Source organism: Felis catus, chromosome A3, assembly GCF_018350175.1.
Source record: "Felis catus isolate Fca126 chromosome A3, F.catus_Fca126_mat1.0, whole genome shotgun sequence".
Lineage (NCBI taxonomy): Eukaryota > Metazoa > Chordata > Mammalia > Carnivora > Felidae > Felis > Felis catus.
In genome coordinates, this window is record NC_058370.1 from 107,516,953 (window position 1) to 107,543,906 (window position 26,954).

General features: G+C 43.2%; 1 protein-coding gene and 1 long non-coding RNA gene across 2 annotated transcripts in view; one reads left to right on the top strand and one right to left on the bottom strand.

Annotated features, from left to right (window-relative positions):
• SLC8A1 (solute carrier family 8 member A1) overlaps nucleotides 1–26,954 on the top strand; it is a gene marked incomplete at its 5' end in the record, with an annotated part of 326,794 nt that overhangs the window by 269,684 nt on the left and 30,156 nt on the right. Inside the window, 3 exon segments of the mRNA NM_001009848.1 lie at nucleotides 2,207–2,275; nucleotides 6,886–7,016; nucleotides 10,943–11,042. Coding sequence (NP_001009848.1) covers nucleotides 2,207–2,275; nucleotides 6,886–7,016; nucleotides 10,943–11,042 — 300 coding nt within the window.
• The window catches only part of LOC109498274, a 126,152-nt gene that overhangs the window by 53,446 nt on the left and 45,752 nt on the right, over nucleotides 1–26,954 (bottom strand). The window contains exons 8-10 of the long non-coding RNA XR_006595792.1: nucleotides 21,588–21,711; nucleotides 21,318–21,477; nucleotides 11,186–11,276 (exon numbers count right to left, since the gene is read on the bottom strand). This is a non-coding gene — a long non-coding RNA (uncharacterized LOC109498274). The remainder of the gene's footprint in view (nucleotides 1–11,185; nucleotides 11,277–21,317; nucleotides 21,478–21,587; nucleotides 21,712–26,954) is intronic.

The window sequence follows — 26,954 nt, forward strand, 5'->3', positions numbered from 1 at the left end:
GATCCTAGTTTTCTTTCCCCAGAAATTGTTCATATCATGTTCTAGAATATCCGCCCAGTCATGCCCAACATTTCCTGCCTTGGACACATCTTGCATTCAAGAGAACAGAATCACTCCTTCCAAAGATTTCTATCATTTCATGTACTTACTTCATTAAATCTTTCTTAAGGCTTTAATTTGAACTAGAGATTTTCTGTTCTTGCCCCCCTCTTCCCAACACTTGAAATTGATACAGTTAGAACAAGAGAATGTTCCAAAACTCTCTGGGAATCTCCACATTGGCAGCCCCTCTCACTTTAGATGACCCTTCTTCTCCTGAGCTGGGTCAGAATATCTGGGATCCACACGCTATAGATGCCCAGGGGAAGGTTCTAAAATTTAGGTCTACACAGTGAAAAGCAGCTTTAAGCCTAAAGAACTTTCCTTTGAAGTCACTTTGAGGCTTTGAAGTCAAGGCTTTGAGATGCAAGGGCAGTAGAGAAGAATTAATCTAGCCCTTGGCCTCCGCCTGCAGCTTTTCTGTAGTCTTGTGCAGCTGAGTGTGAAAATCTAAATCTGAAGCAGAATATATGGAAATTGAAAAAGTCATTTGGTCCACAGCCCAATATATTTCAGAGATTTCATTAGTGGTGGACATTAAGTGCTGGAGGTGATTTTGGAATTTGCAAATCTTTATGTGTTGCTCCTAGACCTTGCCTCATTGAAAGGCCCTTGTTGGGACCTATGATCTCATTCTCCCTTGACCTTTACGGTATAAAACATGATAACCTCCTATACATTATAGCTCATTAGAGTTTGTAATTTGGTATACCATTTAATCTTCAACCTTATGAAGATATTATTGTTCTCACCTATATGAAGGAAATGAAGGTTGAAAGAGATTAATCAATTGATTAATCAATCTACCCCAAATCACCCATCTGGATTCAGAGCCTGGCCCTCTAATGATGAGTGTTCTAGCACCTTCATTTCCTCCCTTTCAGCCTCTTCATTCCTACCTTCATCTTAACCCCTTTGCAATCCAAAGCCCAGCCATGTCTCATAAATGCCATCAGTGTGAATTCCAGTCAAATGAGCAATGAGGGGGACTCATTGCGTGTGCATCACACTGCTTGTGATGTGAAACTAGAGCACATTAATTTGGATTGTTTAAAAAAAATTAAGTATTCTGGTTCAATTTGGAGAAGAGAGAGGCATGTGTGATTCCCTAAACAGGCAGCCATAGAGTTGTATAATAAAAGTCAATATACTTCTCTAAAAGTTGCTCTCCCAGTTAGATAATTCTCATAATACAGTAGACTTAACAAGGTACGTGGCTTTTTAAGAAAGCCAAAGTATGAAAATTCTGGCATTGTAACACACTTCAATCACTGCAGTACCTAGGGTAGAGGAATCAACCCCCTTCAATTTTTGCTTCATTTACAGTTGAGGAAACTGAGTCTCAGAGAAGAGAATGCTTTGCCCAAACTTAGATGGCAAGCATTTTGGCAAAAGTTGGCACCAAGTCGATTTCATCAATTCTCAGATCAGTTCTAGGTAGCTCTTGGTAGAAGTCAACAGCAGGTGGATTTGGCAGTCGATTGAGCCAGAAGTTTAATGAAAACCCTAGGCCCAAATAACCCAAGAGTTACTGTGATGATGGTGTACCCTTGCAAAGCCTGCCAGTGGATAAAACATTCTCCTATTCAGACTGCCCAGGAAATAAATAAGCATGTTCCCAGATGCTATGTCACTAGACCCTCAAACAAACCTATGATGTGGATGGAGCAGGTACTATTATCCCCATTTACATGCGGGGAAACTGGGAAATAACCTGCTCAAGGTTATTGGCTATGTCATTGGCACCAGTAGGCTTCAAAACCAGGTTACCTGTCATCACACCAAGTGCTTTCCATTGTTCTGTGAGGCCTCTGGAAGCAGTCACTTGAAGAGCATGGACACTCCACCTCAGATGCTTGCAGGAATCTAGCAGCACCCCCTACTGAGGAGGGTGTGGTTCATTCACATAATCTGGCTTGGCTCCTAGAACACTTACTCCATTTATTTGTTCACTTCTGTGACCTCCGTAGGAGTAACGCAATCCCCAAACTAACACTGCTTGTGATGTGTGCATCTGGATGTGATGTTTAGCTTACTAATTCCACAAAGCTCTGGTAGCAAACCAGTGCATCCATTCTGCTGATTTTCTGCCTGTCCTTTTTGCTAGGCCAGCCTGTCTTCCGGAAAGTTCATGCTAGAGAACATCCGATCCCTTCTACTGTAATCACCATTGCAGGTACTCATTGCATCATGGTTCTTGAAAACCACAATGTAGGTAGCTTGAAGTTAACTGCCTTCAAGTGTTCTTGAAGTCTTTAGACATGAAACAGTTTGGCCCCTGTCCCCTCTAGAACATTGCTAAAGGATACAGTGGCTTCTCTGCAGCTGGGAGTATGGTGGGTCATCAACAATAACAAGCATATCCACACAGGACAGGATGCATAGTCAAGGGAGCAAATGGACCTGAAGAGAAGATTGACCCCATGGCCTCTCCCTCTCAAGTTTCAACATATTCCAGATTTCTTGCAAGTCTCGCTTCTCAAAATGGGTCTTTCATTCCAAGTATAATGAAGTTTCTTTAAAAGCAAGCTGTATTTCTTTCCAGAGCCTGCCTTTCTTGCCTCCAGGCAATGTGATGATAGCCACATACACACTGATGATAATACATCTGTGGGGGGTTCTCTAGAGGGAACATTGCCAAGGTGACCAGAGGACCACGCAGTCATCCCAAATCTACCGTAAGCATAGAGCCCAGGCATCGTCTCCAAATCTCTGGATGAGGACAGGGATATTCATTCCTCAATCATTGCCATCACTGGCTACTGTGGTAGAAACACTTCCTCCTGCCCCAGTAGGACTTTCCTATTCCTCACATCACACTTACCCACTCAATAATCATGGTACCCAGACTTGACTGGTGGTTTTATCACAGGCTTGGTTTATGTCTTGTCAATACCGATTTTATGGGGTGCCTGCGTGGCTCAGTCAGTTGAGCATCCAACTTCGGCTCAAGTCATAATCTCACAGTTTGTGGACTTGAGCCCTAAATCAGGCTGTCTGCTGTCAGCACGGAGCCTACTTTGGATCTTCTGTCTCCCCCTCTCTCTGCCCCTCTCAGCTTCGCACTCTCTCAATCTCTCTCTAAAAAATAAACACTAAAAAAATACTGATTTTTACAGTGAGTATGAATTACACATTTGATCTTTAAATTGTGTTGGTTGGTTAAGCCTATGATGTTATGTGATTTACTATCAACTTCTCAATTAAATATGGTGAATTTTAAAAGTATACTTGTATATGTATGCATAGACAGAGACAGAGAATGAATTCTCTGACAAGCCAAACTAAAACTCCAGTATGTTATCACTGTGCATAAGTAAGGAGGTGAAACTGACTTGGCCAGAGTAAAATGGACTGTGTTTGATCCAGCATTCAAAATGAAAAGGAAACAAAACAAAAACAAAAACCAACCAAGTGAAAAGGAAACAAATATAATAGACCATCCAAACAAATGATGTTAAACTGTTTCCCCCAACCAATAAAAGATATCTCAAGAGAGGATTTTTTTTTAAAGAGAGGACACTTTCTTTCTTTCTCTTTCTTTCTTTCTTTCTTTCTTTCTTTCTTTCTTTCTTTCTTTCTTTCTTTCTTTAATTTTGAGAGAGACAGAGACAGTATGAGCAGCATGAGTGTGAGGGGAAGAGAGAGAGAGAGAGAGAGAGAGAGAGAGAGAGAGAGAGAGAGAGAGAGAAAATGAATGAATGAATGAATGAATCCCAAGCAGGCTCCCCACTGTCAGCACAGAGCCTGATACAGGGCTCGAACTCAGGAAACCATGAGATCATGACCTGAGCTGAAACTGAGAGTTGGACGCTTAACCGACTGAGCCATCCAGGTGTCCCCAAAGAGAGGACACTTTTTTTTTTAATTTTTAGTGTTTATTTATTTTTGAGACAGAGAGAGAGAGACAGAGCATGAACAGGGGAGGGGCAGAGAGAGGGAGACACAGAATCTACAACGGGCTCCAGGCTCTGAGCTGTCAGCACAGAGCCCAACGCGGGGCTCGAACTCACGGACCGTGAGATCATGACCTGAGCCGAAGTCGGACGCTTAACCGACTGAGCCACCCAGGCGCCCCAAGAGAGGACACTTTTTAAAAAAACAGACCAGTATTTGCCAGCATCAAAAATCTGTACCACAGATACTAATTTATCAATATCGTTGCAGAGCAACACCAGGATTTATCTAGTTGCTTCCTTGCCATCACATACAATTCTCTCTTAAATGTTCATGACATTTATTAAGTGCAAATAGCCCTGACCTTTCCATGACATTATGCCTTTGTGCTTGGACATCTGTCTGCCTGGAATGCCCCCTTCTATACCACCTTCTAGCCAACCTTACCACCAACTTCACCTGGCAAGCTGCTCTGCAGGTTCCACGGCCAATTTCAAATATTTCCTCTTTTCTGAAGGCTTCCCTGACTCCCTTAGACAGAGCAAGCTGATTCCCCACCCTGATTTCTCAGCCTTACCTCGCTGCATTCTAAGCTCTCCCATCTCTATACCTCACTTCTCACGTGAACAACAAACAGGATCTTTATATGCATATACAGCAAATGTCAGGAACTAGTTACAGATATAATAGCACCAAACTAAGCATTTCATCCTGATCAGAAGGATGGAAAGATGACTAAAAAGGGAATAAATAACTGTTTTTAAGCACTGTAATTCCATTTCATTTGCTACCATGTCCATTTGTTCAATGCCATGTTCCAAATAATTTCATTTTGTGGAATGTGGCATTAAACAATGTGACCACATCACCTTTCTTTTGTAATTTCTCCAATTTTCTACACAAAGTGCCTTGAGTCCCATTTAAAGCAACTTATCACTTATAAGTAAACTACAGAAAAGGAAGCCATAATAAATATTCTCTCTCCATGGTTTTGTAATTCAAATAATCCTGGCTGTTCTTCTGGAAAAATAATTTTTATTTGCTGTAAGTCTCTAAGACATCCATGTTCAGCCAAGGTTTTGAACAAAGACACTAAAAGAACCTACTGCTACGAAAACTACCAATAACATTATCCTGAGTTCAAGGATCAGAAAGCAAGGAATCAAAATACGATTGACTTGAGCACTGGGTAGACTAGACATCACATATCTCAGCTGACCACTTCCTTGACTACGTACACAATTTCAAGGACAAATCTGGAGGACACCAGTTGGAACCCTTTGCCTTCTCTTGGGTCATAACTTCCCAAGCCTGCTATAAAAATCTCTACTACTTCTGCAGTTAAAATTAATCTCCTTGCCCCTTTCCTTTGTATCTCTTAACATTTAGCACTTTCTGGTCAGTCCAAAATCACTTATTTTTTAGTCTCCATCTAATTTCCTTGAGGCCACGTAAGGATTGGGGATAGAAAAGCAGATTCTAAAATATTCTTTTAGGAAGACACTATTGAATACATACTAAAGCATTAATATGCTACATCCTGCTTTTGCCTTGGGTTGGTTTTGACACTTGGTATTTAAAATGCTAGCTAGCAGTATCCCTAGCCCATCTTCTCTGTGCCCTAGCAGTGAGCTGGGCTAGGAACTGGTTCTCTACAAAATTTGCTAGAGCATCAAATGGAACCACCACAGCAGGGCCCTCAGCAGAGGGAAAACTTGTCTTTGGAGAGAATGAGAGGTATGGACTCCTGCAGAAGCTGATGCCTAAATAAACACAAAAGGCAAGAAGACTGAGCTAGAAGTCCCTCCCTTTCTCGTGTTTCCTCAGTCAACAGATTCCTACCACAGGCAGTTTGCCTGGAAAGTTCTAGAAGCAAAGGCATCAGGGCAGAGGTCTTTCCATACCACCCATACACATCTCCCTTGGAGATGAGGTACATTTGACTCAAGTAGCCTGTCTCGTTCTGGCATCCTGGGCCTGAAGGATAAGGAGGTAGCGTGATTATAGGAATGGTGTTTGCCATGTGCATGGCCTTTTTCAGTCTGAAATTTATCCTAATGACCTTCACATAGCGAGGAGCCAACTGTGAGCTTCCCCTCATTAGTGGACTCTCAAGTCCATTAACATTTTCTTAACACCCACTAGCCTCTCCTGGAGTGTAAGGAACCTGGTGGTTCTGGAAATAATCATGCTCACATGGTGAGTGGTATTAACTCCCAAAGGCTTCACCTTTGCCCCCCCTGTTTACTTTAAGATGAGCGTGGTCAAGGTCTTCCTAACAAATCTCAACTTTGCACCACAGAGCGGAAGCACGAGGACACAGGCATCGTTGTGAAACACGGAATGGATGGTTTGCTTCTTAACTTGCAACAGGGGCTCTGGCTAAGATCAGAATCTCCCTTCAACCAATTTTTTGGCGCTGGGGCATTTTCTGTTGCCTCTGGAGAGTGGAGAGGAGGAGGCCAGATCCCTCCATCCCTTGTGTCACTCCAGCACTTTTCATTATGGTTCCTTTGGTCACCTGCTAAAGGAACGTATAAAAACAGCCAGGTGAACCAGCATCACAGGGGACAGCTGGGTGATCCCTCAGCACAGACGGCGTGCAGGCAGAGTCTTTCCCAGTGATATGCCCATACGAGCTGCTTTCCTGATCTGCACTTTGGCTCGTGCTCAGGTTGTGGGTCATTTACAGTCACCTGCTGTTAACAGTGATGTGATGTGAAGTGATGACATGCCAGCACTTCTCCCCTCCGGCCTTATGATCTCACCCAAGGGACTTTTAGTAGGTCATTAGGGCTTCCTTCCTTCTCGGTTTTCTTGTAGCAGAACCCAGGGATTTCCAAAGAAAATTGAGCACAGGGCTAACTTTCTTGCCCTTCCCTTTCACAGAGGAATGTGATGACAAGCAGCCGCTGACCAGCAAAGAGGAAGAGGAGAGGCGCATTGCAGAAATGGGGCGCCCCATTCTGGGAGAACACACCAAGCTGGAAGTGATCATTGAAGAATCCTACGAATTCAAGGTATGCTCACCGACGCTGCCCACGGGGGAGGCCAGGCCCATCTCGGGACCCAGACTGTCCAGACTGCCGTCAATGTCAGGAACTGGCTCATTAACTGAGAATTTTTTCAGGGCAGAATTAGAATGAGGAAGGTAGGGAACCAAGAGGTCCTGCAAACTGAACAGTATCAGAACCAGGGGCCAGTGGGTGGCATCTGTCACTGCCCAGGGTCAGAGGTGCCCCAAAGGGAGGACTTTGTCTGAGGGGAGAGCAAGGAAGAAGCAAAGGTGGATTCCAAGAGATTGTGATGTGTGGAGAAAACCAAGCTCTATTGGAAGAAGCCAGTGAATCCATTAGAAGCAAACCGTTCACACTGCAGACAGGAGGCTTTTCTTCTGGAGGGGGAATGGGAAGCTCTCCCTATAAAACATCCACCCCATTGACAAGTTCTCATTTATAATTAGTTCTCCTCTTCAGATCCTAGGACATTTTAGCACAGTCAACATACTAAAGGTATATAGTGCCTGTGAGCAGAGAGTTCACAACTGAGCAGATGAAACTGGATTCCTGGTCCTCTGGATGATGAAAAGTCATTTTTCAGAAGTTAAGCAGATGGGCCTTAGGGTGAGCTTAGAATTTTGAGGCGAAACTTGCTGTCCATTTTAGCTGCTCCCTCTGTCCCTACTCTACCTCCCACCTGTCTCGTTCACACAGCCCTGACAGCTAAGACCCCAGGAGAGCCACACACTAATTCTGGAGCGGGACATGAAAAGGAACCTCGTTCTCTGGTTTTCCAGAACTACAAACCCACGGTGCAGCTGCATCTTCCCCAATTATTTCTCAAAAGCAGACTCTGCTCCTATTTGGAAAACCAGAATGAGGATCCCAACAGGGACAATCAGGCCAGGACCTTAGAAGCCTCAGTATTTTATCTTGATGTTTCATAGTAGTGGCCTCTTTTCCTTTAGCTGGATCCATTAATTATTTTTTAAAATTAGTTCACAAACGGAGGTGCCTGAGAGGAGACAGGTAGAAGGGAAAATGTCTTTTTGCAATTGAAGTGAAATTTTTTAAAAAATAAAAAATGCAATTAAACGTTCCCCTTCAGGCTGCTGCAAATCTCTGTTTCTTTCACTCATTCCCATGCAAAGGAACAGGGGTAAACACTGGGACTTGTGCTTTCTGGGCAGACCCCAAGTATCGGAGCTCACCTGTTGTTTGATCTAGAACCTGCGGACTGACACACACATACACAGGTTCCCTGTGATCCCAGGGGTGCAGATACCTCAGACTGTCCATTTCTGCGGACCAGTCTATCCAGATGTAGCCAACCTCACTCTTCCTCATGCCCCCTCTTTTCACCTGGAATCAGAGTGCCTGGTGCCACCTGCTATAACGGAGATTCTACTACTTGGCATTTCTGGGCAAGTTTGCCCTCCATCCCTCCAGGGCTCTCATGGGGAATAATTGTATGGGACAGCCTGCCTTATGGGACAGGCTTTATGGGACAGCCTGTCTCTCCTTTATGGGACAGCCGGCCTTCCCCTTCCACGAACCCAAGACTAGGAAGAGCAGTCACAGAAACTTTCTGCAGGAAGCATCGGACTGGGTGTGGCAGGGCACGGTCTTCCAGGCGGCAAAGCGTTCTTGGGTCCAAAGCTCTCTCTCGTAACCACTCCAATGACCTGGACGTTTGAAAGCTCCCCAGTCTCTTTACAGAAGTCCACTTGTTGGGGGTTCTTATCTTTCTAGAATAGCTTCCATAGGCTATTTCCTCCCGTCTCCTCAAAGTTCACAAGTAGTTACTATTAAAAGGAAAGGGAGGTTGAGGGCATGTTCCTGAAGTGCCCTCGAATATCGATATGATATTATTCTTTTAAGAAATTTATTTTTCTAGGTCCATAGCTGTTTTTAAAGAACCTATTCAGAGCTCTTAGAACTATATGAGAGACTCAAATCTGGGTGGTATCTCACAATGTCCCACTCTGCGTTTGCCTGCTGGGTTCCTGTTTACTATTTTGTGACTAAGGGTTTGGCTTCCTGACACCCACTGCTGATGGTGAGGCTATGACAATAGCCTACAGGTCCAGTGCAGTGAGAGTTCAAATTCATCTTACTTAGTGTCCCCTCTTCCTGTGGGTCAAGGGAGGACACGTATGCAAATTAAGCCCTCGGAGGAACCAGGCTGTCCCATAGTCCCCCAGAGTCAACATGAACCAAAGTTTACAATCTACCTTGGGTTTTTCATACACATAAATTTTAACTTTCATTTATTTTAAAACTTTGTTCTTTAGAGATGTTTCTTGAGGCAACTCTGTGTGTTTAACTATTACAGCAGTTTATCTCTTTAACTGTTTATCTCCCAGGTGATGGGATTCTCTGCCTTGGCATCAGAACAGAGGGCTCCTTTGGCGAGACCTTCCCCAAGTTTCCATTACAGTTAGGAAAAATCAAAGTCATTTCTTGTCATATCCTGCACAGAACTGTGAGTTGGCATCAGCCAAGACACTCAGTGTGCTTGATAAAATGGGGCTGAGTCCAGAGAGAAAAGACATGCCTGTCCTGTGCCTGAAGATACTGTGGCCAAGAGCAGTGACGGTTACAGCGGTTAACAGGGGTGCTAGCAGTTCTAGACACAAGGCTAGGGCGGAAAGGTCACCACCCTAAGGAAAACATCTAGCAAGGAACGATGTTGAAAGTACAGAGTGGGCCAGTTGGAGGTGGGCCCTTTCATGCTTATTATCATCTCCATGTTCAGATGACTCTCGTCGAACTAACACACTTGACGTTCCAACTGAGCTTTGGCCTTCTGTACAGGCTGCTCAGATCAGATTTTCTTCACTCCCAGTTGGCTGAGAACTTGCTCGCTCTCTCTCTCTCAAGCCATAGTCAGTTGACGTGAATTGCATTAAACGTGTATAGATGTTGACCTGAGACAAATAATATGTGTTTTCTGCCTCTTTGCAATTAGTGGGGATTCGAGGATGCTCTGACAGTAAGTGTGGATATGTGTGGTAGACTAGTCCACGCGATAGTCTCTCTGGGCAGGGTACCCTCATGTCCTGGGAGTGACCCTTCTCCCCGTAGTCGCTATGATTGGTGGTAGTGCTTTGGGTGTATCTGCCTGCTTGGTTCTCCTGTGAATGTTTGGCTGTTGTTGTTGTTACCTTAACTGACATTTAGAAAGTTAGAGGGTGCTCACTGTAGAAAGCCAAGTGCTTAAAAAGAAGTCTAAGAGAGAAAAAGAAGTCTAAAGAGAAAAGTAACAGGGAGGGAAATCTAGCGCAACATCAATTGCAATGTGCCCTAAACCATATGAATTAAACTTCTCTTGTCTCGCCTTTTCTTGTTTGCAACAGAAGTAGCGTTAGAGTGGCTTCTCTAACAGCCGCCAGGCTGACAAAATCAGTAGCCACAGAAAAATCCATTTATTGATGATCCTGCAGCAGAATTCTTGGGGCTCTGCTCTCTGGCTGCATTTCATTGATAAACCAAAGCACAATAATAACAGTTTTTAGTTCCATAATCTATCTGCCAATTCCAGCTATTCAGAAATGTGTAATGCTGAGCAGGCCATATACTAATTCAGTTATAGACAGGATGCCACAGTTGAAGCCAGGAAAGAAGCAAGTTCATGAAGCATTCAAGGGGAAGGGATGGGCTTCTGCAACGTCTGCTCTTCTAAACACTGAGGCCATTCTTCACTGGCCATTAGGCAGTGAAAGAGGCTCGAATTTGCTATGAAGCAATTTCTATTTCCGAATGGTTCCAGCCAAGGGCTATGCTCGTTTGCATAATCATAACAGTGTTTGATGTCAATACTGTTGTTCTGAGCCTAACATCCCCTACCCTTCGTAGAACTCTGGGGTTTCAAAATCACCAAGGTCTTAGATTTCCCAAGGCTTTAACCAACCCAACGGTTATCTTATTCTTTCCAACCCTTCTAGAGTACCGTGGACAAACTTATTAAGAAGACAAACTTAGCCCTTGTGGTTGGGACAAACAGCTGGAGAGAGCAGTTTATCGAAGCCATCACTGTCAGCGCTGGTGAGTACCTTTCTCTGCATGCTGTAAATAACAACGGCCCACACTGAGCTTGCTTTTCCTACTGAGACCACTTGGTCTATGTCAAAGCACCAACGACCTTCCAGGGTAAAATTAAGAGAGGAATAAATGTTTTGGTAGCATACCTGCACATTTCAGAGACTGCCTTGGAGTTTCTAGATGAAGCACATGTCTTCAAACATGGCATTCTTCTCCATCTACACTGTGTCTTTCTTTCTGGAAATAGACAAGATAAACATAAAGGCGTTTAAGGCTTTTGTGTCTCTAATTCACAGACAGCCAATCACGAGTCTTTGTTCGGAAATTTCCCTGAAGCAGAAGTGGCCAAATGAAGGTCACTAAGGAAGGGGCAAAATGCTAGGTGGGAGAAGGTGACATTAAGACACTTTATCACTACCATCTGTATCATTTTACGCTCTCTTCAACCGTGTCTAACAGATCAGCGTTTGCACTGGCTCTAGAAGTGCAAAGGAAAATCCTACCAAAACGAAGTTGTTTTCAAACTCAAGGAGTCAGAGACCCGAGGGAATTAAATATAGAAAGAAAGGTCTTTTTCTTGGCTTCTCAAACCGTGTCCACTGTCTGTATGATCGTATAAAGACAGAGGAAAGCCCCTCTCAAAGATGCATGAAAGCAACACCATTGTGGGATATCCCCCCCTTAATCCTTCCGTTCCATCTTGACTGGTTCTTTCTCTTTAGCACTCCCCACAGGTCCATCTTCTACTGTTGCAGCTATTGAACAAGACTAGAATGTTCTAAATAGTGATTCCCACTGAAAAGTATGGAACCAACATCACTGGCCGTTAGGTTGTGACTGCTAACACAACCCCCTCTTTCCAATTTGCCGTAGAATAATCTGACAGATGCTCCGAAGTGGGAACAGAGGGTGGTAGGATTTTTGTGCCTCTTTGTTATTAATGCTGTTTATAATCACACTTTGGTTTCTTGCAACTGAGTAAATAAAGGAAACTCATGAACCTTAAATGATGGGAAATTGCTTGGAGAGATTTGGAATTTACATGCAAATTCTCCTCGGGGGAGGGGAAAACTCCCTGTGTTAGCCCCTTGGGGCTGCCTTTACCAAGTACCAGAGACTGGGTGTCTTACAAACAAGCTCACAGTTTAAGAGGCTGAGAAGTCCAAGATCAAGGCACTGGCAGATTTGGTGTCTGGCAAGACCTTACTTCCTGGTTCACAGACAGGAACTTCTGTCTTCTGACTTGTCCTCACATTGAGGAACAGGCAAGAGAGCTCTCTGGGATCTTTTTTATTTTTTATTGTTTTTTTAAGTTTACTTATTTATTTTGAGAGAGAGAGAGAGATCAAGCAAGGGAGGGGCAGAGAGAGGGAGAGAGAGAGAATCCCAAGAGCCTCTGCACCATCAGCACAGAGCCCATTGCAGGGTTCAAATTCATGAACCATGAGATCTTGACCTGAGCCAAAATCAGGAGTCAGACGCTTAACCGACTGAGCCACCCAGGCACCCCTGGGGTCCTTTTTATAAGGGCTTTATCCTCATGGCCTAATCACTTCCGAAAGGCGCCACCTCCTAATACCATCATATTGGGGATTAGGTTTCAACATATGAATTTGGGGGTGGGGGGGCACAGTCTACAATACTCGCTCACTATGGCTTACGTTTTTCTTTAAACCAAACATTAGTATCTGAGGCATGAGCTATATACTCCCTCTTCACAGAGTCAAAAACTAAAAGGACAAAAATGCTTGAATAAGAAATTGCTGACGAGACCAGTTGAAAACATTAAAAATAATGAAATTATTTTACGGGCTTTGTTACAGCAGAATCGAAACGTTAAAAACATTAAAAGTAGCATAAACTTTAATGAACCATTCCCAATGGTTCACAGGTCTCCTTTGGCTGCAGACGTATGAGCATTTATATAATGGTCACAAGCTGGACATCATTAATTCATTTTTCTACATGTCCATCGTTGTTCTTGGTGGAAGAGATAGGACAGCACAGGAAACAAATACCCCAGCCCAAGTGGAGCTTATATTCTACCAAAGGAGGCAGCAAATAAGGCAAACAAAATCAAGTGTGTGTATGATGATGAGCTTATCATGGAGAGCAACAAAGCTGTGGAGAGAGATGAGAAATATACGTGAGGCTGCACTCGACCGTGGCCAAGAAGACACCATCAATAGACACATTAGCCATGCATTTTCTTTTCGAGCAGTGGAGTGGGTTTGTGTTCGTTTATTCACACATTTTTGTAATTCACAGGGACCAGCACACACATTTAATGGCCAGGCCTTCACAGTGGCAAAAGGGCAGCTTAGAACGGTGAGAGAGATTTTGCCACACACAAGACCAAAGTTGTGATCCTGGTCGGAATAGGTATACAGCGAACCAACTATAAAGACGCTAATGCTTCCTTACTTTCAAGGGGCATATTTGGTTTGCAAACACTTTCATTTATAACGTTGAATTAAATCCTCTCAAAATCGATTACGATTACCCTGATCTTCTAGAATCTGAGCCTTGGTGAGGCAATATGTCTTTGGAACAATGCTCAGAACCCCAGTCTTCCAAATGCTAGTCCAGTGGGCTCTCTACTACCCTTAAGAAAGAGAAGTTTCAAAATGAGTCAAATTGCTCCCTCCGCACCTCTGTCTGCTTGAGGGACTCTGGTTTTGTCCCCTCTCTTGGTGCCATGGTTTCAGCACTCACGATGGGACCGACTCCTGCCCAGATCCTTTGAACTGTTGTTAATGAATGAAATACAAAACCTCTCTCGAGTGTTCTTATTTGTCATGCAGCATGTTGTGTTTTATGTTACTAAATGACTGCTTGGGAATAACACAAAATTGCTCAGACATTTGCAGGCCGCTGGGTAAATTGACCTTATTTACAATTTTGAGACAAAATATCAGAAAAGCAAACCCATATTTTTTAAGCACTAAATTATTAGAAGGGCAGTTAGAAAGCTCAATATTTGTCATTATGATTAAATTTAAGTGTCTAAAGAATGTTAATGTTCTTCGGTTGTTAAATGGACAATAAAATTTGTAAAGCGGTATTGAAAACAGGCTTTCATTGGATTTTAAGATTTCATTGCAAAAGAGTTGAGAATCAGAACCGTTTGCCTTATTAAAATATTAAATTGCTGTTAAACGGCTCTACTGAGACGCTTTTTCCTATGCAATTTTCTGTGCAAAATTGAGTCTATCTATCTTGCCAAACAAATAATAATTTTGGAAATAGGATTTTACTTCTGTTTCTCACTGATTATGTTTACATTAGTTTCGAGGTAACCCCCCGGCAGTCTTTTTGTTCCCCTGCTTTCCTTAACTTCAGTTCCTGGGCTCAGTACCTGGGCTTCCCATAACCTTACTGTTTCTGGGAACCAAGTGCTTAGAGTCTGACATTTGAAGAGTTCAAGGATTCATAAGACTCCAGAGATGAGGTAGGGTCTAGACAGTCTCGTCCCCGTGGTGGTCCTTCTGTCGCCTCCTGGGTGGGATACCAGGAGCAGTAGCATGAAGCAGTTAAGCGACCGTCGGGTGCTTCTAAGATGTGTCAGCAGACAGATGCTCTTCGACGAGAGGCTAGCACTCACTGCCATGTCCAGTATGAACTGTCCCCATGTCCTCCTTCTTCCCAGTGTCTCCATCCAGGCAGAATGGAGGGCCGACCTTAAGAAAATGTGTACCAGCTGGGATATAGAGGAGAAACGGTTAGGTCAAGGAAGATGGCAGACTCCATCTGGGTGAAGAGAACCAGATGCCAGTGCCCCAACTCCACAACCACCATATTGTTGTTCTTCGCAGCAGTCCTGGGCCATGGTGAGGTGAAGGAGAGTGGTTGCAGGCCTGGCTTTGGAGTCAGATGTGGATCTGTGTCCCAGATCTCCAGAAATTCTCTGGGTGATTCTGGACAGATTACCTCCCCTCTAAATCTCTGTTCCCTCAAGCGTAAAGCAGAGATAACTAGTCCTCACCTATGGAGTTGCTATAAGGATTAGTCAAGGCAATTCATCTTTTCATGAGGGCTGTTTCTACACTTAGATACCAGAGTCGGTTGTTTGGAAGACAAATCTTGTTGAAGAGTCTCCAACATAACCAAATTTTGTGTGAATACAGTCGATTCAGTTTAATTGCTAAAATGGCGAAGTGACTAAAAACCACTGTCCCTTTTGTAGTGAGTATCAGGCACACCACTGAATAGGTAAAAAACTGAGATTCAGAAAAGCAACAGAACTTGCTCAAGAAGCAAGGCTGGTAAATGGCAGCGCCACGGTACAGGTCAGCCCAGGATTCTCTCCAGTGTGAAGGGTTCACTCACTCGCTGTACCTGGGGACTGAGTCTGTGCCCGTGCACACACACACGGATACACGTATGGAACACACATCTGGTAGGGGATATCTGATATGCACAGACATGCACGTGTGTGCACATGAACACACAGGGACGCACAGATGTGTGCACACACAGATACGCACAACGCGTACAGACACGCACGTGTATCTTACACAGCATGTATCTTTCGTCATTTGGATAATTGAGCCCAGCTTAAAATATGAAGGTTTTTTTCCCTTTAATATTCGTTAAGTCTCCCTAAGCCTAGTTTATAGGCCCATAGGGAGGATACACCAGCCAGTTCCCCAAACAAGAAGTATGTTTGCCTACATGCATCCACAGACTTCTCCTGCCTCGTAATTTGTGACCTTCTTTAAAGAAAGTCAACACGCTGCCCTCTCTCTTATCTGGTAATTTTGGGGATCCAGCACTAGGGATTTTTCTGGAATTCTTTTACTACTTTTGACATAGAGTTTGCATATCCGACATAGTATCTGCTGGCATCCTCATAACAAAGGAACACTCCAAGGCGGCAAAAGAAAAAAAAAATCCTTCTTGTGGTCTCGGTTCTGTATCTTATCAGCTGTAAAACCTTGACGAAGTATTTAACCTTTCTGAATTTTCGTTTCAGCAGCAATGGAATGAGAGGGTTGGACTAGGCAAGTTCTAAGAAAGACCCCATCCAGTATTGAAATTTGGGAGTTCTGTCAGCAGACGGCATAGTGTTAGAGTACCCCTGACAGCATTGTGTTTCACGGCCCACCTGATTTCGGCAATGGAAACCTCTATTCTTCCCACCCACCCGGCTTGCTTAAGTTAGCTCTTCTGCACAGTAACAGTATACGGTCCACACCCATTCTCCCAAAAGGAAAGGGATGGGAAGATAGTCTTTAAAGTGTAGCCTCAAAGAATCTAAGTGAGATGATGCTTTGAAAGTGCTGAATTTTCTTCCTGCTCCTTAATGGGAAATCAGAAATGTCTGTGAAATCTGTAGGACACACATTCAAAACTCGGCCAGGCTGGTGGATGCGGCTGGCCTGTCCACACTCACTCCACTTCACAGTAGACTACAACCAGAGACCCGACTTCAGCTACAGAAGGAGGGCATGCTCTCCCAATGCCTACCAAGCCAGTGTGGAAACTAGTTCGGGTTTGGGGGACGCTTCGTCATCAACTCATCATCCATGCATGCTATGTGGAGAAATAAGTGTTCTCAATTAAATTGAATTACTTCATAGCAAAAACTGTCAACTCTGGTGCCCCAGACAGTAATTCACTTGAAAATACTGTCAACTTGACGACAGACCCACTCCATAGGCCTAAATGAAAATAATAAAAATGGTGCCTCAAGTGGGCATGGGATTGCCATGCAATCTGGTCTAAGCAGGAATCATGCTAGCATCTCTCCTATTACTGAACACCGTTAAGGAAGAGGCACTCTCATTACTTAATGTGTTAACCCTGGGTCATTTGAAAATCCCATTTAAGCAGTTTAAAAAAGTGCTGCTGGGTCAAGTTTGGCACAGCCTCAGCATAACTATAAGACAATCAGGAGGGAGGGAGGGAGGGAGGGCTGGCAAAGTAGAGGGAGAAGGTGCTAGAGACTGGGGGTTTCCATTTTGCCCTGTTTCTTGTGTGACTATACAGATTCTTAATTATCCTTTACCTACAAATGATAAGCTGACTTTTTCATTTAATGAACAAGGGTGTGCTGGTTTCATGAGAAATAGGCACAACAGCCTATACCTCTGTATGAAATTGTGGCTCACATCTGCTTAAACAATATTACCATTTATTGGTTGTCTTCTACATGGCCAATGCCCTCTATTATTTCTAATCCTCACAGCTATACCCTAAGTATTTTTTTTTCATGAGCTTACAGTCCTGAAGGTTGCTTCTATAACGTATTTCATTAGGGTCACACAACTAGCAAGTGGCCAGCTAGAACAGGAAGCCCCATTGTTTTGAGTTCAAAGTTGATAAGCTTTCAGTGAAACCCTGGGTGTCCCTCCCACAATTTTTAAAAAATTTTTAAGGTTTATTTGAGAGAGAGAGAGAGAGAGAGAGAGAAGGAGGAGCAGAGAGAGAATGGAAGAGAAAGAATCCCAAGCAGGCTCCACACTATCAGCGAAGAGTCCAATGCAGGGCTCGATCTCCCCAACTGTGAGCTGAAATCAAGAGTTGGATGCTTAACTGGCTGAGCCACCTAGGTGCCCTGTCCCTCCTACAGTTTTCATTCAGGTCTTAAGTGGCTAGATTTCAAATGAGTTAATGCAAGAGAAAGGGACAAAGTTGACGAGTCCTTTACTCTTGGGTTACACATAGTGAGTGAAGTGTTTAGAAATGAGTCTGCAAGCACTGGACAGAGGCACAGAAAGACCAGAAAGAATACCAGGTGCGGAAATGGACAGGTTCAGTCACTGCAAGGCTAATCCCATCATGAGGAACCCAGAAGGGCTTCCACATTCTTTTTGTGGTCTTGGAATTGTATTTATAACTCCTGCTAGAAATCATGTCAGGTCTTCAGAAACAAAACAGAATCAATGCCCATTCTTTTTTTCGAGCTCCTGCTGTTTCCCGGTGGTATGATCAGCAATTCAGGCAGGTTTTTCATGCTCTGCACCACCAGCATGCTTGAACTAATAGGAAGAACGATTATTTTAAACTCTAACAGGAGATGTGAACAACACTGTTGCCCTCCAACTTGGTTCTTGTTCCTTCTTCTAGTATACAGCTAAAATATTCACGTGCGTTGCGATAGTGCACGTAACATGGGTGACAGCATTTCATGTAAAAATCGTCCACTGGAATCTCTGGCTTATCTGGAGACTTGAGTTCAAATGATCAAAGAGCCGCCGACTAGTTGGACGGCTCTAGACAAATCTTCTAACGTCACTTGTGAAATTAGGGGATTGGAATAGGTGACGTCAGCCTCTGGAACATGGAAATATGAAACGGTCCCCTGATGGACCCTTCATTTTCAGCAATAAATGTCAACTTGCTTTCCCTGGTCCTACTACTTGAAACTTAAAGCTCTGACTTTAATCAAGTGGAGTATCTGCCTTACAGTACACGTTTGATAAATTGGGTAATTACACCAACGTGGCTGAAGCTCATTTGAGACATCTAATGTTTAAGACACACCATCTGATGGTTACATTAACTAAATTCAGTAGCTGCTCTTCCTTGCTTTGAATTAGATATTAAGAAATAAAGCTTCTTTGCCTTTTTATCAGAGTCCTTTTCAAAACTGCCCTCCCTGAATTATAATTTAGTTATAATTTTAATCTTTAAAGTATAATATTTGAAAAGTATTGTTTTATCTTTCCTTAGAGTTAGAATAATTCTTCATGATGTCACTCACTATAAAGCATGATAAATTCCTACTTTAAAGACATTTTATTTTCCCAGCAAATTAACTTTTATCACTTCTGCAGTTAGAAAATCATAACTGTATAATTCGATGTCTCCTTATTCGCTCTGGCTGTCAGAAAGCTCACTTGATGTTTTTTCCCCAACTGGTCAAAATTCACTCAATTCACGTGTCTGAAAGCCTCCTCCTTTATTTATGCTTTCTTTGGATATGTGTGTCCTATTTTATCTTAAAGTATGTTATGCTCTGTTAGTAGGTACAGAACTGCTCAGATCCTCTTGGAAGTAGTAAGAATCTAAATTAAAATCCTTTTTAGTTTTAAATAACAGCAGATCTGTCCTGTTAACCATTATTTCTCTAGCACTTAGGACAATGTTAAGCGATGATAACTATTAGTGGAAAAAGAATGAATTTATGTGTGAGTCAAATGTTTTTCAATCCACATGTAACTGGATTAAAAGCCTGTTTTCACTACATCATACAGCTATGTCTGATCTACAAGAAAATCTATATAAATACGTACAGACTCTCATATAGACAGATGCCATGTTTCAAAAACTTTCAGGCATACATAATTCTTGTCTAATAAATACAAATACATAGAACATGCAGCTACTCATATGCATGTGTTTGTACACATAAAATATTTTTTGTATGTTGCAAATTGAATGTACAAATCTATATTTAAAGTGGCTTTTTTCTGTCAGTTTTCTTAGTGGAATTTTTACCGGTATTTAGCTGATAATCCTGACCCTAACTAAGAAAGAGGAAAGGCACAGGGCATGAGGAAGAAAGGGTTACAGAAATTTCCAGAGAGAAAACTATTTGGGGCCCTATTCACAGGTTAGGCAAAGCAAATCTAGAATATCTATCATCTTAAAAATGTCAGTGGTGACAGGATAAAATGTTGAACCAGGTAGCTTTGACCCTGTTTTAGAACAGCGCAGGCCAGCTACACAGGGGCGGGAGTATGAGAGGGTGGGAGAAATAAGCAGTTATCTTCTGTCCCTTGGATATGCGTTAGCTGATATTTCTGAAAAGAATATTGGCTTGTTGAGCTGTTTCTCTCTTAAATTGCTTATTACAAAATCTTCAGGAAAACACAGTGCGGAAGGGCTCCAGAATGATTCAGCGGCTCTTATTTGTAAGCCTGAAGTCACGTCTCTGATGCAGCTTTTGTCTGGAGAGGCAGCAGCTCAGCTCTGCAAACAATGCTCCATCACTGGATCCAGTAGGTCCTTTGTTGGCATTGGCTGCTGAGATGCGAATACAGTTCTTCTAGTGGTTGCTTACAAATCAGTGCATGAGGCATGGGGGGCATTTCATCCCTAGGCGAGAGCCTTCGAACACTTTTCAGTGGGGGAGACATTTCGGCATAATCCAAAGAGGTGGAAGGAGGAGAAAACATGGCCACGGCCACCACATACACACACCCCAAAGGCAGAGGGGAGCCTCATAAAAGTGACATGCAGCATTATCTCTTGCTGTTCAGTCTGCTTTCTTGGTAAAGACTGTGTCATGCTGGTTCTTGCAACCAAAGCCACTTACCTGAAGCAACAGGCTTGGACACACCCCCCCCCCCACCCCATTTCAGCTCTCCTGCCTTGCCGTTGTCTCAACACATCTGGCTTGGTGTTCTGTCTTCTGTCCTATTAAGCGAATCTTAGGGGCACCTTGGTGGCTCAGTCGGTTGGGCGGCCGACTTCGGCTCAGGTCATGATCTCATGGTCCGTGAGGGCTGTGAGTTCGAGCCCCGCGTCGGGCTCTGTGCTGACCACTCAGAGCCTGGAACCTGTTTCAGATTCTGTGTCTCCCTCTCTCTCTGACCCTCCCCCGTTCATGCTCTGTCTCTGTCTCAAAAATAAATGTTATAAAAAAAAAAATTAAAAAAAAAATGCATCTTAGAACAGAATCTGCCCAGAGCTAAAAAGGAGCTTACTGAGCAGCTATTCCAACCTCCCCTTATTTTGATAAACAAGAAACTGAGACCAGAGAGGGAAAGTGTCTCATCCAAGGTCACACAGAGCCTGTTTTAGAATTGTTGGCCCTTGCCAAACTTTATAGTATTGCTCTCATTTTTTTCTTTTAGAGTTGGTATTTGTAGAACCAGCACCTCAGCACTTATTCCATCCATGCCTGGCCCCTGATCTTCCCCAAGGACCTCTGAGTCTCTTGATGATGTGATACTTTAGGGTTAGACAAAGCAAAGACCAAAACTTTCCTGAGTCAACAACTCTGCAGCACTGAATGAGTGAACGATCTCACCAATGGTGGACAGTTTCCTGTTCACACAAGCCGCACAGCAACCCTGTGCAGTATGTATCCATGAACCCATTTATGAGATGGAGGAACAGAAGTTAGGATTCAGACCCCAACCTATAGGTTCTGATTCTAGACTCAATCCTCCTTCCATCTTGTCACACTTGTGACTCCAGAGTTTAATGCCTGTAGGCCATAGGCTTAGTCCTTTTCTTCACACTATGCTCTTGCCTCAGGGCCTTTGCACAAGCTGCTTCCCCACACACACAAGAAAGGCTTTCCCTCTGTTTGGATGTTCTCACCATTAAGGTATCAGCTTCCAGGTCACCTCTTCAGAGGAGTGTCTCAACTACCCAGTCACTAGTGTGAGAATAAGCCCACCGATCCAATCAAAGGAGGGACACGGAGACTTGGAGCACACTGAAGTGAGGCTTCAATCAATGTTCTTGCAAGAGCAGGTATCTGATGGACAGGCACATTCAGGGTAGTTACAGCAGACAATTTATCCCCCAGCATATAAGTCCCACCCCTGATTCCTCATTGGCTGAGTTCTACAGAGGTTACAGCCTTACCTGGACGTCACCTCTGCCCATGTAAAGCAACAAGTAGTCTGACTGGAACAAATGTACATTTCCTGAGGTGACTCAGAGATGTACAGTCCTTCCTTTGTTCTTCAGTGCATGCTCATTGCAAAGCCTGCGAAAATAAGCCCAAGAGATAGAGAGGGGGGAAAAGACCAAAAAGTGAAGTGTCCAAGGGTCTGGGACTCCATTGTGGTGGGAGTGGGGTTCATACATATTTTCATTAGGTTGGAAACCTATTGTTAACTAGACAGCACAGCTTTTATTTGATATTTCTGAAAATGAATCACCTCCCTTACTTCTCACACAAATACACTACTTGACTTCACTGTCTTCCTAGCCCATATCAGTAGCTGAAATCATGAGGTTTGTTCATTTGTTTTACTTGATTGCTATCTATCTCTCCCGGTCAGAATGGAAGTTCTGTGGGGTTTTATTTGTGTATATTTCCAATGCCTAGAACTCTCCCTGACACATAAGTTATTACTAAATATTCACCGAAAAAAAAAATGAATGGTACAAATAAAGTCACTCTTTCAACCACTCTATTCCCTTTAAAGATTGACTACAGATACTGGTCCAGGTTAGGGGTTCGGCCTAGAGTTGCGTACAAAACAGCAACGTAAAATATTCTTAGAGTTCCGACCCATAAACTTAATCGCATTTGTTCTGTGCTTTAACCAGATAAGAAAAACAGGCCATAGACTTATAGATAAGGAGAGGGAAAGAGATCTTTTTAAGATGGTTTATATGGAAGAAAACCATCACCAGAGCTCCATCAGGGCTATTATTTATGGATAATTAAAAAGCTCCTGGCAGACAAACTTGATTGTCAACACCCACTGTAACCAGCCTACCCTTTATGGAAAGTGCACACAAGCAGTGGGAATGGAGGTACCCCATCTGGATGAGCTAATCCTCCCGTCCAAAACAGATTTTACTACATAGAAGCATATAGCTTCTTTTAAAAACTTCATTTATCTTGTCATCAGAACTAATGATGGGGTTTTGGAATGGTAGGGGTTCAGAGCTGACAGCCAGGAAAGAATTCTTGAGACTTCTTCAGCATAAAAAGGTGATTTTATTAAAGTATGGGGACAGACCCATGGTCATAAAGAGCTGCACTGGGGTTGTGAAGAGTGACTGGTTATATACTATGGTGTTGGGGGAGATAAAGTCAAGAGGTAGTTTCCAAAAGGATTTTCATATGCCGAAGCAGATTCCCAGGATGTGGGAGGCCTAGGCATTGTCAAGCTAAGGTTGTTTGTCCCTCTAGCAAAGCATTAACATTAAGACAGTAGAGAGTTACTGGGGAAATGTTATTCTCTTTATTTGCCTCAAGTATTTGTCAATGGGCTGCAGGTTATAAGGAAATTTAATTTTACCTGCAATTTCCTTCTTGCCTCTGTTCCCCATATCATTATGGACGGGTGATTTTGGGGGCTCCTGGAAACTGAGTCTACAGGTTTCTGGAGATTAGGTTATTGATAAGATTGCCTTTTGCTTATAATTTACTAATGTATTTGTAAACTGATGGAGACTGAGGTCTTGCCTGACTGTGATCTTTAACCATTTGTTTTCCCCTTTCCTTTGTTCTTGGACAGCCCCTGGGGAGGGGGGCGTGCTAGCTTGTGCTTTGCCCTCAACTTGCCTTATGCTCTCTCATCACTAAGGATTAAATTAGTAATAGCTATCCTCAATTTCCAGGAGTGGAAACTGAAGCACATGGAGAATCTGTGCCTGAGAACATGTAAATCACTTCATGAAGTGCCTTTGTTGTCAGCGGCAGGCCTATTTACTGGGGCCTCGCTGAAAATCACAACAGAGAGAAGGAAACACGGGCAAGCAGATGAGGGGTGCTAAGTAATTGCAATCATTTTGTATTGTGTGAACCAAAGCCATGATTCTAATTTTAGATACTAAGTGTACATCGCCACCTTGCCAGCAAATCAACTCACAAACCTCGAGATCAGAACAAAATCTCACTGGGGCGCCTGGGTGGCTCAGTCGGTTAAGCGTCTGACTTCAGCTCAGGTCATGATCTCACGGTTATTGAGTTTGAGCCCCCCGTCAGGCTCTGTACTAACAACTCAGAGCCTGGAGCCTGCTTCGGATTCTGTGTCTCCCTCTCTCTCTGCCCATTCCCCACTTGTGCTCTATCTCTGTGTCTCAAAAATAAATAAACATTAAAAAATTAAAAAACAAACAAACAAAAAGAACAAAGTTTCATCGAGTGATCTTGAGACCCGGAAGGCAGGCAGGGGGCAGGGGGTGCTGGGGGTAGGGGTGGGCAAGAGCTCCTGAAGAGCTGGATTCCTTCTGTTTGCTATGCAGAGAGATAGATGTTTGCCACCAGAATGAAAAGGTTCCCACTTCTCAACAGGGCCAATATAAACCACCAGCAGAGGATTTTCCCTAAGATGAAAGGAAAATCAGACTCTTGCAGAAGAAGAAACTAGGGCCATCCATCCATTCCCCAAAAGAGCATTCAGTATTTTATACATGATGTATGCAGAGGGTTATTTTAAGGAGAGTATTTTTAGGAGTATTTAAGGAGAATATTTTAATGAGCTTAGATTTTATCAGGTTGGATTTCTGCTGGACAAACCACAGAGAATTTTTTCCACTGGAAACATTGGGTCAAGTTAATCTCAGTGAAGTGGTGGAAGGAGGTTCAGATTTCATAACCAAGTCACTTAAACTCTTCGAGGTTTGGTTTCACCTTTAAAATGGAGAAAATAATACCTCCTTGACCAGATTGCTACAAGGACGAAGATTAGATGGGATGTATCTGTTTACCCGTGTGCATGAGAGTACGCACTCAGTAAGTGAACCTGAACTCCTAGCTTGATCACAGCAGTATCTTAAGAGAATCCAGTCTTTATGCTGCTCTGCATGTGAGGCCGGCTTTGGTACATGTCTACCTTTACATAAATTTCAGCATTTTCCTAGGACATAACATTGAGCTGTTTGTTGAAAATCACAGGGTTATTGCTGCCCAGAGTTCCTCCAAAGCTCAACTTTTACACTCTAGGAGGGTAATTCAGACTCAGCTGCTGATATTTACAAAGTGTTATCAGAGCCCTCAGGCCAGTCTTAGAACCTGGTGTGCGCACAATCCACCCACTGTAACTAAACCATCTAAACTAGCAGGAGGCATCCACACTTGCCGAGTATCAATTCCGCTTGTTGAAGGTTTATTTCGTAGGTGCTCAAGTCTATAGGGAATATGCTTCTCTACTGCAGAAGCCTGGAACTCTGTTCATCCTACAGTCAATAAAGGGTAAGAGTACACTGAGTTTCAAGATATTTAGCCTGACTTGGAGTTATTTCGCAAAGACAAAGCTTGGGGCATAATTGCATGACTAATTATGTCAAGCTACAATCATTAGGAACACTCAGCTCACATTAAGGAACTCTTTACAAAGAGAAAGGGGGTGAAGCTACACAGTCCGTTTTCAGCTTTAAACTGATTCGTTTTGCTAATATTCAGACTTACTTGGAACAAGCACTCCTTAGTGGATCGCTTTTCATTTTGACACTGGCCACACCTGCTGAGAAATACTTCTGACACGGGAGATACTTCTTGAGCCAACTGTCCTAATAAGGTCCATGATGGCCTAACCTGGTAGGGATTCTGTTCTTTCACCCAGGGGTTCATTTATTCCAGACAAGGTTGAAAGGATTCACAGGGATTGAGTTGCCTTGTGTCCCTTCCAGCACTGTCACACATCACATGACCCTAACCCCCCAAGCATGGGCTGAAATTAGCACTGATCCTGTGGGGCAGAATCACCCATAGCTGTCTCTGGCTTGGAATTGGGGGTTGGGGATGATTAACAAGGTCTATGTAGGTGTCCTCCCCATCTCAGAACAGGCCAGAGGTCCAAGTTACAAATCTATAGCAATCTTGAACTCAAACTTCATGCACAGTGGTGTTGATATCCAATGCATTTACTTATTGAGGGACATAGAATAAAAACTAGAGAGCAGTCAAGTCTCTAGGAGTGCACTTAGATGTGGGTGTGCAGGCACACTGTATTCTAGACATCGAGTCTCCACGCTAATTCAAATCCCCACTAGTTTGTGAAGATGGACTTCTCTCCCCTAGGCTTGCTCTCAGGCCTTTGCCTGCAGGGACTAAGGCAGACTAGAGATGAACAGCAAGCCTCGCACTCTCCCGAAGGACAATGAGCTTCCCAGGGACTTCTTCACAATCCAAATACATTTTGAAGAAAGCTTCAAGAAGGAAAGTTCTTAGAAAGAGCTGGCATGATGTCAAAAGTACAGGTATCCTAATACCTGGTATTCTAATAAAAAGTACAGGTATTCTAATATTTTTAGTGGACTGAACAGACAGTAAGGAATTATGTCTCTTAAAGAGCATAATAAGGACAGATAAAACATTGTATAGTTTTAGTCCCCCCAAATCAGTTATACTAGTATGGAAAATGGGAGTCATGACCTAGAAATGGCATTGAAAGAGTTGTTGACATACAGGTATGAGTAAGTTCTATGTAGGACAGTATTTGAGGTGGCTACCAAAAGCCCAGTGTGTACATTAATGAAAGTGAATGGCGTCCAGGATGCAAAAGGTAAAAGACCTTCCCCCAGTGCAGGTGAGTTAGGTGCCTCTTGAAGTTACACTCAGCTCCACGTACTGTATTCTAAAACAGGAGAAGGACTTAGTGCTCAGAGGAGCATGGCCAGCTTGCCAAAGGAACCTGGAGCCAAGACTGAGGTCGATATGAGAGTATCCAGCTTCAATTGCCTGAAGGAATGCTATACGGAGCAAGATGGACCTATTCCATATGGCCTGAGAGCCTATGGGACCCGGGCAAATGAACAGAACCTAACCCAGAGCCCGCTAAACCTTGGACTGTGGGATCATGAACTGTCCAGTAGCTAAGACTCTCAAGTGTGGCACAGTTGACCATTTGGTAGACAGATTTTAAAGGAATTCATCTTAGGCAGAAAATTGACCTGAGAAAGCTCTGAAACCCTCTCAATGCTTTAAGTCCAGGCATTTTCTAATATTCACATGTTTCATTTGATAAAAGCAAAGGTCTGCATTTTTTTCCTCTGTGCTTTGACAATGCACAGATCTAGTAATCTGAGTAAATTGTGTTTTGAGATTTCTTTTAGTAAGGAGTTATCCTGCAGTGTACTTAGTGGAAAAATTGCTGATATCTTCTACTTGTCATAAGAGAATATAAAGTAAATACTTCCTAGCCATTACATTATAGGAAAATGTTTATAGCACTTCTTCAAAATCCAGAACAAGAGACAAGTTCTTGCTTGGGAATGAATCTTTGGGTCACTGAATTTAGCGACATATAGAAACTGTTAAGAATGGAA